At 46.5% G+C, this 17,169-nt stretch overlaps 1 protein-coding gene across 3 annotated transcripts in view; it reads left to right on the top strand.

The window, feature by feature from the left end:
• Positions 1 to 17,169, top strand: part of EPHB2 (EPH receptor B2) — a 482,074-nt gene that overhangs the window by 379,697 nt on the left and 85,208 nt on the right. For all 3 annotated transcript variants that reach the window (XM_030222384.1, XM_030222385.1, XM_030222383.1), the window contains exon 4: positions 9,510 to 9,665. In XM_030222384.1, the coding sequence (XP_030078244.1) occupies positions 9,510 to 9,665 (156 nt within the window). The remainder of the gene's footprint in view (positions 1 to 9,509; positions 9,666 to 17,169) is intronic.

Raw genomic sequence — 17,169 nt, 5'->3', positions numbered from 1 at the left:
ATAGATTTGGCCGGCGCCGTTCGATTATGCCCCTCTATGTCTGCTAGTGGTAAGGTCTCACGCGGTAACCGTGTGGTAATCGTCTACGCGCATAGAATGACGATTACCGCCCGATTTCTGCCACGTGCCAGAAAACAAAAATTATTTTCCGGCACACGTAGCGGATGCGCGTCAAAAATGAAATTACCGCAAGGGCACGCGGTAGCCAGCCGCTAACTCCAAATTGACACACATCGGGTGAGCGTAGGTACCTATGCAGCTTAGTAAAAGGGCCCCTAACTCTTCCTACTTTCTTACCTATCTATATGCTCCATCTTTGCTTTACCCTTCACTATCAATTAAAATGTTCTATTACGTATTGTGTTGACACTGTAAGTAGTAGACTATGCCATACTTTGTATTCTTGTTTGATACAACAATCTTTATTTATTTATTTATTTATTTGTTGCATTTATACCCCACATTTTCCCACCTATTTGCAGGCTCAGTGTGGCTTACAAGTAACCGTAAAGGCATTTGCCGTTATGGTTGATAACAAATACAAGATTGTGTTGTGGTCAGATGAGGTAGATGTGATTCAGGTGTCATTGGGTTGAGGGGAATGATGATAGTAAGTTGTCCAGTACGATCCTTGATTGTGTTGTGTTGCTGGGTGTGGGGAGTTATGTTGGATCGGAGGGATAGGCTTTTTTGAAGAGGTGAGTTTTTAATGATTTCCTGAAGTTTAGGTGGTCATGTGTTGTTCTCATAGCATGCGGGAGTCCATTCCATAGTCGTGCGCTCATGTAGGAGAAGCTGGATGCAAATGTTGTTTTGTATTTTAGCCCTTTGCAGTTTGGGTAATGTAGGTTTAGGTATGGTCACGCTGATCTGGATCTGTTTCTATTTGGTAGATCTATGAGGTCTGTCATGTATCCTGGGACTACGCCGTAGATGATTTTGTGGACCAAAGTGCAGATTTTGAAGAAGATCCGTTCTTTGATTGTGAGCCAATGTAACTTTTCTCGGAGGGGTTTAGCGCTTTCGAATCGTGTTTTACCATATATCAATCTGGCTGCTGTGTTTTGGGCGGTTTGGAGTTTTTTTGTGAGTTGTTCTTTGCATCCCGCGTAGATTCCGTTGCAGTAATCTGCGTGGTTTAGGACCATTGATTGTATTAATTTGCAAAAGGTTTCCCTCGGGAGGAAAAATTTTATTCGTTTGAGTTTCCACATTGAGTAAAACATTTGAAGAAAATACGCCAAGTTTGTTAAAAACAAATCAGAATTTTTTTTTTTTTAACAAGTAGTTCTACTTGGTTATTTAGTCCACAATTAGAAGGTTCCTTGAATATACATTCCAAAGGAAGTTGGATTATCCTATATAATAAGACGCACCTCCAACATTCTGAAGCCGAGAAAGTGAAGCTTTCAAGCCTTGAAGCATTCCTGCAACGTTCCGGAACTACGTGTGGTCAATTGAGGAGATGGAGCCTTACAGAGCGCACGAATGCTTCAAGGCTTAAAGGCTTCTCTCTCTCTCTCTCTCTCTCTCTCTCTCTCACTCTCTCTCTCTCACTTTCTGTCTCTCACATATACTCTCGAGAAGCACTGACCAACCACACAGCAGCATGAGGCCCCGCCCTTGCCGCAACCCCCCCCCCCCCCAGGAGAACGTTGGAGGTGTGTTTTATTATATAGGATGTGCTCGGTGCTTTTCTGTAGCACATGGGGGAATTTAATATATGCTGATTAAAGTGGAGGAGTGGCTGGAGGGGGGGCAGGGGAAAAAGGAGAATCGCTGGGTGGCTGGAGGGGGGGCAAGGGAACAGAGGACACTCGCTGGGTGGCTGGAGGGGGGCAAGGGAAAAAATCGCTGGGTGGCTGGAGGGGGGGCAAGGGAAAAAGGAGAATCGCTGGGTGGCTGGAGGGGGGGGCAAGGGAACAGAGGACACTCGCTGGGTGGCTGGAGGGGGCAAGGGAAAAAATCGCTGGGTGGCTGGAAGGGGGCAAGGGAAAAAGGAGAATCGCTGGGTGGCTGGAGGGGGGGCAAGGGAACAGAGGACACTCGCTGGGTGGCTGGAGGGGGGCAAGGGAAAAAGGAGAATCGCTGGGTGGCTGGAGGGGGGCAAGGGAAAAAGGAGAATCGCTGGGTGGCTGGAGGGGGGCAAGGGAACAGAGGACACTCGCTGGGTGGCTGGAGGGGGCAGGGGAAAAAATCGCTGGGTGGCTGGAGGGGGGGCAAGGGAAAAAGGAGAATCACTGGGTGGCTGGAGGGGGGGGGGCAAGGGAACAGAGGACACTCGCTGGGTGGCTGGAGGGGGGCAAGGGAAAAAATCTCTGGGTGGCTGGGGGGGGGGGACAGAGGAGACACACTCGCACCTAGCAGTCTCACTCTGTGTCACACACTCGCACATTCACTCTCTCTCTCTGTCACACACAGTCAATTTCACACATACTCTCTCAAACATACACACTCCGAGGAAAACCTTGCTAGCGCCCGTTTCATTTATGTCAGAAACGGGCCTGTTTTACTAGTAGAGGTAATAGTTATAGGTAAACTATAGGTAGTCACCCCCTATTTTAACATCTGAACAGCTAAACATTTGCAACTTCACCGATAATTCCCTGAGCATTCAAAAAAAAAAACCTGCGCAATTGGAGAGGTTAAAAAAAACCCACATATTTCTTATCTTTGAGGAAAAGAATACATTTACGTGGAAATCGTAGTTGGAAACGGGCATTCAATGCTAAAGCCTCTTGTCTCATTCCAAGGAATTTTTTTCTCCATTCCTGAGTCCATTTGGAAATATCAGGAAAAATCAATACTTTTCCTCCTTAAAACAAAATAGGCTGGGCTTTTTGGAAATATAATCTCAATAATGCTTCCTTGTCCTGTAGAAATACAAAAGAGACCAGAAGTGTAGCTCTGGTTTTTACTTCTTCCTCAGATTAAGTAGAGATCTCTAAATTGTCCAATGAAACTTCCTGTTGAGGCTGATCTTCAGGTTTCTCCTGATTTTTTTTTGCTGATTCAGCATAGTTGTCATATAATATATATTTTTTGAACAGATGGAAAAGAGTGTTCTGAATATTTAAAATTCTCTTTTAGGAATTTTTGGAACATGTCCCTTGGTGAAGTAAATCTTGAATAAGGAAAATTTAATATTTGTAGATTTACTTTGTATTGTGATATGAATATTTTTACAGCGGTAATTGTCTATTGCTCATGTTTGATTTATAAATCCTAATAAATAAAATTAAAATAAATTTGATAAAAGCCATTTTGTTCACATATATTTGGATTACTAGTACAAGCGCTTGTATTATGTGTCAGCTTGACTACTGCGCTGCGTAACCCTAGTAGCACTTTAGAAATGTTAAGTAGTAGTAGTAATTTGTCTTCTCTCGGTTACTCTAGATCAGCGCTTTGAAATATGGCAGTGAGCTTGATTTGTCAGGCTTCGATATGGGGTAGCATAACCCCTCGAGGACATGACATTGACTTCCTATGGAGGAATTAAATTATGAGTGTGGGTGTTCAGTGTTTTATATGCGTTGGCTCCTGTATCATTAATGTCCGTACTATCACTCCTCACACTGAGAAAGGGCCTTAGGGCGGAGAGTCAGCTAAAACTTATCTTTCCCTGGATGTTAACAGTGAAATGTAAGCGAGTAACACGCTCCATCTATTTCCTATCTAGCAGCCAGTATTTGGGAATTCGTTACCAAGTGGAGTTAGAGATTAAGATTCAGGAATAAATTGAAAGCTAGTCACTCGGTATTGCGGTAATTAAACGCAGAACTTTTGTCTTTCTGTAATGATATATATAGTTTGTTGGTTGCTCTTATTTTGTAACTTCTCAGTCTGGTTGACCGACTGGTTTTGCTTTTATTTTGTAATCTGCATTGAAACAGGAGGTAATTGTAGAAAGGAATGTAATAATTGTAATAGCTAACTAAAATAACTATATAAAATTACCCTAAATGTTAAAATCATTAATGTAAGCTGGACTTGCTTTTTAACTGGTAACCAGTGTAATCTTTCCAGTGCGGGACAACCTTTTCCCTCCTAATGCTACCTGTCGGCATTCTTGCAGCTGTGTTTGAATAATTAGTGAGGTCCTTATTAGGCCCCACTTAGGACCTGTTACAATAGTCCCTTGCAATCCAGACTAAGGCTTGTGCCACTGAGTGAAGTGTCCCCCCGCCCCCCTCATTTGAAAACTCTTTCAGCTGTTTCACAAATCTGAGTTGAAAGTAGGTCTTTTGAGATGCCTGGAGATATCTCAAGTTGACATGAATCCCTTTTATCCAACCAGACTCCTAAACTCTTAATCGAATCCTTGATGGGGATTATGCTGCCATCAGTCATAGGTCACCGGTACGACATGGATCAATCAATACCCGAAAGCTTAAAAGATCTGTTATCTGAACATTGAGGACCAGGCCGCTTTCCTCTTACCATAAGACAAGTTGGGTTAGGCGGCCATTTAATTGTGGGGATGGGTAGGGATGGAACAACAGATCCTAGCAGGTATGGGTGGGTATGGGTTAGATCCCAACGGGGACAGGTGGGGCTGGATAACATTTCTGTCCCCGTGCAACTCTCTAGTCACCATGAACACTTTCCTTCTGCTCATTTTCCGCGTCCAGCTCAGTCTGAACTAGGGCTGAGATATGGTGCTATGAACCTTCACTTCCAGCCACCTAGGCCGTCTTCCCTCCCCCATCCTAACTCTCTTTTTATCTTTTCGCCCCCCCCCCCCCACCTTGTTTAGGCCTCAGATATTAATAATTTGTAAAGCGATATTAAGTGTACACAGCGCTGTGCAGATACACCTAAGAAACAGTGAAGTACTTAAGAAATGAAAGCATTAAGGATAGGTCTGAAGCACAAACTTGAGAAGTCTGTTCCTGAAAAATAGAGAAGCAAGGCAGAAAGGGGATAATTAAGTAAAAGGGCACCTCCAATTAGCTGGTATTCTATAATGATACCTGGGCGCAGCTTAACCTGCCTAAAATTTACACGGTTGCAGACACACTAGCCATGGATCTGGTGTAATTGTAACCATGTAAATGTAGAAGGGATGTAAGTTATGTGCATGACTGAGCGTCCTTGTACTTATGAATACCCTTATGGATTAACGTTTACGTTTCTTCTTATATAAGGGGCCCTTTTACTAAGCCGTGTAGACACCTCTCTGCGCCAAACACGTGCCAATTTGAAACTGTTGCCCGGCTACTGCGTGGTCCTGGCGGTAATGTAATTTTTTTTACACACGTCCACTATGCACACCGGAAATTATATTTTATTTTCTGACATACGGCGCTAACCGGGTGGTAATCTGCATTGTATGCGCATCGATGATTACCGCCTGGTTAACACGTGAAAGCTTCCTGCTAAGTGAGGAGCTGCAGAATGAATACATCTGCCTGAATCAAGCAAGGTAGGAGAGAAGAGGGGTTACGTGATCGTGGAGTCACGGCGAGTAAATTACGCAGCTGAATTGTGAAGAAAGATGGAAGACCTGTAGCTGCAGTAGAGTAAGAAGGTAGTGATGAGTGGGTGAACGTTTTAGTAACGTGTTCAGAAAGAAGTGATGGGTTTCAGCAGTGTTGCAGAGGAAGAAATGACATGCTTTAGCAGTGTTTTGGTTTGGGGGGATTATTTAAACCATTTGTTGGGTTCCACAATACGAGTTTCTTTTGAAGTTTTGGTCTTGAACAGTGCAGGGGATTTAGGGATACAGGGCAAGGGTCATAAATTATTTATACATAAGGCCTCTTTGGTGGGTAAAAAACGCCTACTTCAACATTGGGTACAACCCGAGAGCCCCTCTTACTGGCAGTGAGAGAATGAATGATATGGTTTTATGATGTAGGAGGCTAAGGAGACGCATCTTGCCAGCCAACCTACAAGGCGTTTTTTGGCTATTTGGAGTAATTATATCCAATCTGTTAATCCGAAGATTAGAAGCATTATCTTGACTAGATTACGATTCTAATGCTTATTGATGTTTTGATACCATGACTTTCTGTTTGATTCTGGTACACATCCCAATAATTATTATTATTGTTAGGGTTTGATGGACAGGATGAGGGGGGGGGTGGGGGGATGTTGCAGGGAGTTGCTGGTTTTGAGCGTTTTGGTGTCAGCGGTGAGGCTATAAGATCCGAGGCCTCCCGCCTTGCTAGGTAGGCGTGGCTAGCAATATGTTAATTTTTACAAAACCAGTAAAAAAAAATGTTGTGACCTATTTTTGCTTTTTATACGGAATATACTAGTTTGTAGATGTGACTCTTTGATGCTTTGGTAACTGTTGTTCCGTGCTTTCTTGTCTGCGTTCAGTAAAATAAATTGAATTGGATACGCGTAGAGAGAGGCATCAAAGATGACCCCATGGTTGTTGGCTGAGGAAAACCTTGGAATCCCGAATTATAAATCTGACCAATAAAGTTTGCATTTGGTCATGAACTGGCTCCTCCCCCCCCCCCCCCCCAATCCTCAGGGGCTGTGAGTGCTGCTTCTTCAGTATCTGCCCCCCTGGGAGCACTTGTTCTGGGAATCAGATGCAGGTTCGGGCACACCATATTCACCTTTTCATTGGAAGCATTAGCCCAGGCAGGTGGGCACGTTTTCAGTATATTTTTTTTCAAGACATTTTCTTTTCTGGATCCCCCTCCCCCACAGGTTCTGTTCTTTTCATTTCAGAGTAATTTTACAAAATGTTGTCTGAATGGAGAGGGCAAGTGGGCACCTATTTTGGTATGGTTTTTATTTTGTTTTGTTTTTTTTGTATTACAACTGCCTCCCGTCGGCCCGTACTATGCCGCAGTACACCTCAGTACCAGGACTGCGTATAGTTAAGTGCGTTCTTGTCACCACATCTACATATACGCATAAGTTAATTTTATACAAGGCAGATTTCTGTACATGGGCATCATATCTATGCAATTTCAGTGTTCTAATGCTTGCTTATAGGTGTTTCATTAGTATTATTTATTTATAACATTTATACCCCACATTTTCCCACCCGTTGGCAGGCTAACATCAGTCCGTAAAGGCAATCGCCAATCCTGTAAACAAACAAATGAACTATAGTAAGGTGAATAGGAAGTATAGTAATTACAAGGGACGAGGAAAAAGAGGGGAAGGGTAATAAGAGTCCATCAGGTCCATAAATCAGTTGTATTCCAGGAATTATGGATTTGAGAGGGGTCCATTAGGGTAAGCCTTTCCTAATAAGCTGGTCTTAAGAGATTTTCTGAAGTTCAGATGATCATGACTAGTTTTCACAGATTTAGGTAACGCATTCCATAGTTGAGTGCTAATAAAGGAAAAGGTGGAAGCGTAAGTGGATTTATACTTGAGACCATTACAGGTAGGATGATGCTGACGTTGTGTTATGATGACATTGTATTATATTTCAGGTATTTGACTTTCAGTGTTGTTAAATTTCTGTATTTTTGATACCGTTTCATGTTTGTCCTATTTATTAGGTTTCAGTTTGCTGTTCTCGTGTTTACCTCATTCAGGGGGTCTTTTACAAAGGCGCAGTAGCGTTTTTAGTACGTGCTAATGAGTAGCGCACGCTAAATGCTAGAGACACCCGTAGGACTATATGGGCATCTGCAGCGTTTAGCGCACGCTTATTTTTAGCGTATGCTTAAAAACACTAGCGTGCCTGTGGAAAAGGGGCCCCTTAGGGTCCTTGTTATTAAGACGTGCTAGTGTTTTTTTGTGTAGAGACACCCATATATTCTTGTGGGTGTCTTTAGAGTTTTAGTGCGCACTGAGGGCCCCTTTTTCTAAGCGGTCGGTGGTAAGCCCAACATGGGCTTGCTACAGAGAAACAAAGTGGTCTTGAGCGATGCACACAATAGAGTTCAAAACTGTTTAGTCTCATCAAAGAATTACACGATCATCGGACTGTGGTATAGCAAGTCGAAACTGCCTCTACAGTAGAGTCTTTGATGAGACTAAACAGTTTTGAACACAATTGAGTGCATCGCTCAAGACCAGCAATTTAACATTTTTAGCATCATTCAAGACTCCTGAGGCAGGCCTGTGGCCGAAACACAGCACTGTATCGAGTCTACAATAAAGTTCACTTCCTTATATACCACCAGAGTCTCAGTACCCTGAAGTCATTGGTCCACTTCCCACTTTGTTTCTCTGTATCTTTACCTCATGGGATTTTGTGTTCATCCACTTTGTGGAGAGCTTTCCCTTACTGCTTGGTTTGGTGTACAGCGCTGCGTATGCCTTGTAGCACTATAAAAATGATAAACAGTAGTAGTAGTACCACTTGCTAAACAGGAAGTACCGCCGGGCTACCGCAGCAGCCTGGCGATGCTTCCCACCCCTAGTGCAGTATCCTATCTGGCACTACAAAATCTACTTATTTTTGTAGCGCAGTGTACCTGGCGGTAATCACTGCCCGGTTACCACCGAGTTTGCACGGGAGCCCCTACTTCCACCTCAGTGGGTGGCGGGTAAGGACTACACCCTCCCCCCCCCCCCCCCCCCCCCCCCCCAACAAAAAATGGCCACACGGCAAGTGCTTTACTTGCCACATGGCCATTTCCTGCAGGAAAGAAAGACTTCCTTTTCACCCGCTGCAGTAAAAGGGGGCCTCAGCACGTGTGAAAAGCATGCGCCGACCCCAGCGCAGGTCTCCTTTGGCCGCAGCTTGGTAGTAGGGACCCTAAAAATGATAGCGCACACTTAGCATTGCTGAGTAAACAGGGCCTATGTTGTATTGTATTTGGTCATTTTACTGTTTTGCTGTTAGCAAAATTGTAAGTTTTTATGTAAACTGTGCCTGCTGTAAACCGCCTTGGGCGAATCTCTTTTTAAAGGTGGTTATAAGTACATAAGTATTGCCATACTGGGACAGACCAAAGGTCCATCGAGCCCAGCATCCTGTTTCCAACAGTGGCCAATCCAGGTCACAAGTACCTGGCAGAAACCTAAAGAGTAGCAACATTCCATGTAGAACTGCAAGGAATAGCAAGATTCTAGAATTCTAAAGAATAAGATTCCATGCAGAATTTCAAAGTGTAGCAACATTCCATGCAGAACCCCAAAGAGTAGCAAGATTCCATTCAGAATCCCAAGTACATAAGTATTGCCACACTGGGACAGACCAAAAGTTCCATCAAGCCCAGCATCCTGTTTCCAACAGTGGCCAATCCAGGTCACAAATACCGGGCAAGATCCCAAAAAAGTACAAAATATATTATACTGCTTATCCCAGAAATAGTGGATTAATAAATAGTGGTTAATAAATCCCAATGCATAAATAAATAAAAAAAATGCAGTGACGAAATTCCCGTTACCGTGTTAGGAATGGAAATAGACTGATCTAGAGGAAACTCAAGGATTTGGGTCCCATTCTAGTGAAAACTCTCAAGGGAAGGAGAATTTCTGCAGCATCCTGTCCTACAAAGCTGCAGTGGAATTTACATTTTATGTTGTAAGAGTCCTAGGACTACTAACGCTCGACTTTTCCTATTGTTTTCCAGGGTGTCCGTCCGGTTCCTTCAAGCCCAGGCATGGGGACGACAGCTGTATTCATTGTCCAATTAACAGCAGGACAACGTCGGAAGGAGCCACAAACTGTGTTTGTCGGAGTGGGTACTACCGAGCGGACTCGGACCCAATGGAGATGCCCTGTACAAGTAAGGATCCTTCAGGGAACGGGGCATTATGGGTGGGTGGAAAGAACAGAAGCAGTGACTCCTCCAGAGTCACAGAGAGAATCAGGGATTGAGGCACAGGGTGAGAAAGTGAGTCCCCCAGGGTTTCACAGAAACAGTGACTGAGGCATAGGGAGAGAAAGTGACTTGCCCAGGGTTTCACAGAAGCAGTGACTGAGGCACAGAGAGAGAGGGTGACTTCCCCGGGTCACACAGAGAGCCAGAGACTGAGGTACAGGTGAGAAAGTGATTCTCCCAGGCTCACACAGAAGCAGTGACTGAGGCACAGGGAGAGAAAGTGAAAGTGACTCACCAGCATTTCACAGGGAGTCAGGGACTGAGGCGTAGGGAGAGAAAGTGACTTCCCCAGGGTTTCACAGAAGCAGTGACTGAGGCACAGAGAGAGGGAGTGACTTCCCCGGGTCACACAGAGAGCCAGAGACTGAGGTTCAGGTGAGAAAGTGACTCTCCCAGGCTCACACAGAAGCAGTGACTGAGGCACAGGGAGAGAAAGTGAAAGTGACTCACCAGCATTTCACAGGGAGTCAGGGACTGAGGCGTAGGGAGAGAAAGTGACTTCCCCAGGGTTTCACAGAAGCAGTGACTGAGGCACAGAGAGAGGGAGTGACTTCCCCGGGTCACACAGAGAGCCAGAGACTGAGGTACAGGTGAGAAAGTGACTCTCCCAGGGTTTCACAGAGAGTCAGACTGAGGTACAGGTGAGAAAGTGATTCTCCCAGGCTCACACAGAAGCAGTGACTGAGGCACAGAGAGAGCGGGTGAATTCCCCGGGTCACACAGAGAGCCAGAGACTGAGGCACAGGGAGAGAAAGTGACTCCCTGGGTCACACAGAAGCAGTGACTGAGGCATAGGAAGGGAAAGTGACTCCTCCAGGATTTCACAGGGAGTCAGGGACAGAGGCATAGGGAGAGAAAGTGACTTCCCCAGGGTTTCACAGAGAGCCAGAGACTGAGGTACAGGTGAGAAAGTGACTCTCCCAGGCTCACACAGAAGCAGTGACTGAGGCACAGGGAGAGAAAGTGAAAGTGACTCACCAGCATTTCACAGGGAGTCAGGGACTGAGGCGTAGGGAGAGAAGTGACTTCCCCAGGGTTTCACAGAAGCAGTGACTGAGGCACAGAGAGAGGGAGTGACTTCCCCGGGTCACACAGAGAGCCAGAGACTGAGGTACAGGTGAGAAAGTGACTCTCCCAGGGTTTCACAGAGAGTCAGACTGAGGTACAGGTGAGAAAGTGATTCTCCCAGGCTCACACAGAAGCAGTGACTGAGGCACAGAGAGAGCGGGTGACTTCCCCGGGTCACACAGAGAGCCAGAGACTGAGGTACAGGTGAGAAAGTGATTCTCCCAGGCTCACACAGAAGCAGTGACTGAGGCACAGGGAGAGAAAGTGAAAGTGACTCACCAGCATTTCACAGGGAGTCAGGGACTGAGGCGTAGGGAGAGAAAGTGACTTCCCCAGGGTTTCACAGAAGCAGTGACTGAGGCACAGAGAGAGGGAGTGACTTCCCCGGGTCACACAGAGAGCCAGAGACTGAGGTACAGGTGAGAAAGTGACTCTCCCAGGGTTTCACAGAGAGTCAGACTGAGGTACAGGTGAGAAAGTGATTCTCCCAGGCTCACACAGAAGCAGTGACTGAGGCACAGAGAGAGCGGGTGAATTCCCCGGGTCACACAGAGAGCCAGAGACTGAGGCACAGGGAGAGAAAGTGACTCCCTGGGTCACACAGAAGCAGTGACTGAGGCATAGGAAGGGAAAGTGACTCCTCCAGGATTTCACAGGGAGTCAGGGACAGAGGCATAGGGAGAGAAAGTGACTTCCCCAGGGTTTCACAGAGAGCCAGAGACTGAGGTACAGGTGAGAAAGTGATTCTCCCAGACTCACACACAAGCAGTGACTGAGGCACAGGGAGAGAAAGTGAAAGTGACTCACCAGCATTTCACAGGGAGTCAGGGACTGAGGCGTAGGGAGAGAAAGTGACTTCCCCAGGGTTTCACAGAACCAGTGACTGAGGCACAGAGAGAGGGAGTGACTTCCCCAGGGTTTCACAGAACCAGTGACTGAGGCACAGAGAGAGGGAGTGACTTCCCCGGGTCACACAGAGAGCCAGAGACTGAGGTACAGGTGAGAAAGTGACTTTCCCAGGGTTTCACAGGGAGTCAGGGACTGAGACACAGGGAGAGAAAGTGAAAGTGACTCACCAGCATTTCACAGGGAGTCAGGGACTGAGGGAGAGAAAGTGACTTCCCCGGGTCACACAGAGAGCCAGAGACTGAGGTACAGGTGAGAAAGCGACTCTCCCAGGCTCACACAGAAGCAGTGACTGAGGCACAGGGAGAGAAAGTGAAAGTCACTCCCCCAGGGTTTCACAGGGAGTCAGGGACTGACACAGGGAGAGAAAGTGACTTGGACTTGGTCACGGTCACACAGTATGAGGGAATCAGAATTCCAGCCTGTGAATTTCTTGAAGGAAATGAGATGCTCTGATTCATTCTGTTTATTTTGATACTTGGTCTCTTTGAGCTCTCCTACTGTGAAGCCATGTTTTTATCTCCTGCGTACATTTTTAGCGAGTCTCTCTCTCTCACACACACACACACACACACATGCTTTTTTGCTTCTGATGTGGTCTTTGAGGATCATGAGCAAAGTTTTTTTTCTTCCACAAGGCTGTCAACCAGAACAAAGGCCAGACGTGCTTGTTGGCCTTGCTTTTTTTCCTTTTATAACTTGGGACTTGGTGAAAGGTCCTGCTGACGAGGTTAGGATGTGAATTTTTCCTGTTTGTACAATAATTTGTTTTTATGGCTTGAAATTGCCTGTTTACTTTTAATCAGACCTGATTAGTGTTAATGGATAGATGGAGGCTGCTCGTTTCTGTTCCTTTACAAATCTGGGTCTGACTTCAGGAAAAAATGAGCGTTTCTAAGTGTGCTGTGAAAGCAGCGATAGAGAGAGACACTGTAATTACCGGGGTGTGTAGCTGCAGCTGACGCTGTACACATGGCGCTCTCTCTCATAGACTGCCAGCGGTTCTGTGGTGTGAGATTTCCAAGCTGAGCTCTCCCCAGCATCACAGTCTCATGGATCCCACACTCACTGTCACCAAACTGAGCTCTGCTCAGCAGGGGCGAAGCTACGTGGGGCCACCCCTCAAATTTTCTCTGGGCCCCTGGTTTTGCTGGCAGGAGTCCCCAACCCCCGCCAGCTGAAGCCTTGTCCAGAACCGGTCTCCGGTTTCACCACGTTGCCTGCCCCGCTCTGTCTTCCCCTCACATCTAGCATACTCCTTTTAGTGAAACGGCAGCGGGTGGGTGGCAAGGCGGTGGGGGTGGCAGTGGCGAAGTGGGGGGCTGCGGCGGGGCAGCAGACCAAGATATGCCCCCCCCCACCTCGGGCTCTGCCCCCCCTCCCACTGCGAGGTCTGGCTGTGCCCCTGCTCCCCAGTATCACAGCCTGCTGCTCCATTGGTTGCTTAAGGAAGGCAAGCAGCTGTCATCTTTGGAAAATTAATCAGATTATTGTAGTTTCTGAGGGATTCAGGGCTGGTCAAACCCAGTAAGCGGGGTAAGCACCGCAGGGGGGCGCCTGCCTTCAAGGGTGCCGCCCTTGGTGCTTTAAATCTTTAATTTACCTCAGTTCCAGCAGCCGCGTCATTTGAAAGCCCTGCCCCGTCTCTAGCCTTCCCTCCCTTCGTTAGTTCGTTCCTCAGTCCCGCCTTCTGATGTCATTTCCTGGAGGGCGGGATTTTGAGGGAACAAACTCACGAAGGGAGGGAAGGCTAGAGACGGGGCAGGGCTTTCAAATGACGCGGCTGCTGGAACGGAGGTAAATTAAAGATTTAAAGCACCAAGAGTGGCGCGGGATGGGGGCGAAGGAGAATCGCTGGACAGGGGCAGGGTGGGAGAAGAGAGAAAGGAGGTGCTGGGGAGGGGGGCGCGGGCGCCAACTCATAGTCTGCAGGGGGGCACCAGAGACCCTAGGACCGGCCCTGGTTAAGATTTTCCCCAAGTGATTCAGTTTCCTGGTTTCCAATGGACCTCCTAATTCAGGGGGGGGGGGGGGGGTTCTAGCTCTTTGCTTTGTTCTGTTTGGAAATTGATGAGAAGCCACAGTGCAAAGGTGTGCGAATAATGAGTGGATGGCCCTCGAGTCTCTTGGACACCAGATCGCTTGGTGCTGTGTCACTCCTGGAGGAAACTGGGGGTCCAATCTTCAGAAAATGTTGAGCTCCTCAATTTTTACTCCTCAGTTAGGCTCATAACTTAGGAGCCTAAGTTTTCAGCTAAAAATTCATCTTAACTTTGGAGCTTACAAGTTTTGCTTATAAATTTAAACCTGCCCATTCATTTGCCTGGATTTATGAGCCTAGTGCTGAAAATCAGTGCTAAGCTTCCAACTTCTTTTCCCTGCCCTAAATCTGCCCTGTTACCGCCCACTTTATATGCTCCTAAATTTAGGAGTTTAGTGAAATTTTGAGTAAAAGGTTATGCACTCGGACCCATTTACAATTATAAGGGTCAGAGCTTTGTAGGGTTATCATATGTCTGGATTTACCTGGACATGTCCTCTTTCTGGACAAACAGGCACCGCCATCCTGCCCGTTTGTCCAGAAATCCGGACAAACGGGCAGATTGCTAGCCTCCCCTCCCCTTACTTACTAGTGCCCTGGTGGTCTAGTGACCTTTTCCGCCTTTGAGGCAGGAAAGAGCCCCCTCTTTCCTGCCCGGAGCGCTGCCCTGCATGCATCCTTCCTGTTGGTGATCTCGGCGCTGATTCAAAATGGCCGCCGAGAGTTGACGTGACCTCACGAGACTTCAACTCTCGACGGCCATTTTGAATCAGCGCCGAGATCACCAACAGGAAGTATGCATGCAGGGCAGTGCTCCGGGCAGGAAAGAGGGGGGGGCTCTTTCCTGCCCCAAAGAGGTCACTAGACCACCAGGGCAGTAGTAAGGTAAGGGGAGGGTGACGGGTGTGTGACAGGGGGGAGAGGAAAATGTGACAGGGGCAGAGCGAGGACGTGAAAGGGGGCAGGGCAGGTGTGAAAGGGGGCGGGACAAAATATGGTGACCCTAATCCTTTGCATATCAGGCCCTAGATCATTTTTCTTGGGACCTGTAGGAAATGTTCTCCCAGTGTGACCACATTTCTGCAAGAGAGAGCGTTTATGGTCTTAAAAGCTCACGTTCAGTTCCTTGGGATACTTGTGTTGGATCAAGAAAAGGCTTCGGAAGTCTGTGGTTAATAGAGCACCCTACAAACAGGCCAGAAAAGCCTCTCCCCTTACTCACAATTCAAACTTTATTAACATAGCCTTTACTTTTTCATTTTTTTATGTTTAAATGATTTTTATTGAGTTTTTCAGAAAACATATACATTCAACATTATGCAACTAACAACTGATCTTCCAACTCTTTAACCTTCCTTACCTCCCATCCCCTTCCCCCCCCCCCCCCCCCCCCCCCCCCCGGAGGTAACTCAGTCTCTTAACCTGTTAATCAAGTCCGTGCTTTACTTTTCACATATTCAATAAATGGCCTCGTGCTCTAGGAGTCAATGTGTCCAAAAAGGGGCCCCACCTACGATAGAATTGTTTCTCTATGGGGGGGGGGGGGGGGGGGGGTTGTTGTTTTGCTTCCAACCTTTCAAATCTCATAAGCTGTATCATCTCCCCTCTCCAAGACTGAAGCAAGAGGGCTTTTATGGACAACCATGATTTTAAAATGTTTAACTTGGCCACAATTATGGCTCGAAGCGAAAATTCTCGCAATCCCTAATTAGCACTTATTCCAATTTCCTGACGCAGACTCATTTCACCAGTGCTGTGGATGCTTGAGCACCCCCAGTATTGAGAAAACTCTTTGGCAGTGTCCAGGAAGGGATAATTTCCATTGGAAAGTTGGCGCCTATGAAATCAATCACTGTCTATGCAATAGAAACTTAGTTCCATACCACGACCAAAACACACAGTATGTGATCGTTCATGTGGCCATTCTTCAGCCATCCAATGCAGATTTACATTTATTGTTTCCTTCTAGTCCTTCCTTATCTAGAGCAAATTATAATAAAGCATTCATAAAAAAACAATAAAACATTCAGCAAAAACACAAAAACAGAATCAAACCGATTACAAGAATCAATCAAAGCAGAAAAAAAAGGCCTTAAACAAAAGGAAGTCTCTGAGCTGTTTCCAAAATGCAGGACCACTGGCTTCAAACTTGAGTCGCAATGGTGATTTGTTCTACTACTACTACTATTTAGCATTTCTATAGCGCTACAAGGCGTACGCAGCGCTGCACAAACATAGAAGAAAGACAGTCCCTGCTCAAAGAGCTTACAATCTAATAGACAAAAAATAAATAAAGTAAGCAAATCAAATCAATTAATGTGAACGGGAAGGAAGAGAGGAGGGTAGGTGGAGGCGAGTGGTTATGAGTCAAAAGCAATGTCAAAGAGGTGGGCTTTCAGTCTAGATTTAAAGGTGGCCAAGGATGGGGCAAGACGTAGGGGCTCAGGAAGTTTATTCCAGGCGTAGGGTGCAGCGATACAGGAGGTGCGAAGTCTGGAGTTGGCAGTAGTGGAGAAGGGAACAGATAAGAAGGATTTATCCATGGAGCGGAGTGCACGGGAAGGGGTGTAGGGGAAGGACGAGTGTGGAGAGATACTGGGGAGCAGCAGAGTGAGTACATTTATAGGTTAGTAGAAGAAGTTGGATGCGAAAACGGATAGGGAGCCAGTGAAGGGTCTTGAGGAGAGGGGTAGTATGAGTAAAGCGACCCTGGCGGAAGATGAGACGGGCAGCATTCAGTTGGAGCAGGGACGGAAAAAGTGCCCAGCTTTGTAAGCTCCAGACATATCAAATTTATCAAAAAAACATGGCGTCCACATGTAAAGTAACGCTCTCATTCTACCCAACCGATCAAAATCTTACAAAACCTTAAAGGAGATTTGTAAAGTCATCCCCCAGTGGCGATAGTTCACATTTTTTTGTTACATAGGGGCCCTTTTACTAAGGCGCGCCGAAAAGTGGCCTGCGCCGGTGTAGGCATGTGTTTTGGATGCGCGCAGGTCAAGTTTTCAGCGCACCTGGAAAAAAGGCTTTTTGTTGTTGTTGTTGTTGTGGCCGGAAATAGACATGTGGCAAAATTAAAACCAGCGCACGTCCATTTTCGGCTTATATAGGAGAAGCTGGATGCATAGGTTGCTTTGTATTTGAGTCCTTTGCAGTTTGGGAAGTGGAGGTTTAGGTATGTTCGTGCTGATCCGGTTCTATTTCTGTTTTCATAATGGGGAAAGTGTTGCACATCACTGAACAGGTCATATGGGGGTCAATATTCAAAGCAATTTAACTGGCCAGAAATGGCTCCTGGCCAGTTAGATCGCTTGTTCGGGGCCATCTGCTGATTTTCAGCGACACTTAAGCAGTGAAAATCACCACAGACTGCTAAGCCCAAAGCCAGCC

Source organism: Microcaecilia unicolor, chromosome 13, assembly GCF_901765095.1.
Source record: "Microcaecilia unicolor chromosome 13, aMicUni1.1, whole genome shotgun sequence".
In the NCBI taxonomy this organism is placed as follows: Eukaryota; Metazoa; Chordata; class Amphibia; order Gymnophiona; family Siphonopidae; genus Microcaecilia; species Microcaecilia unicolor.
The sequence above is the reverse complement of the archived record's forward strand: the minus strand, read 5'-3'. Positions and strand labels throughout refer to the sequence as shown.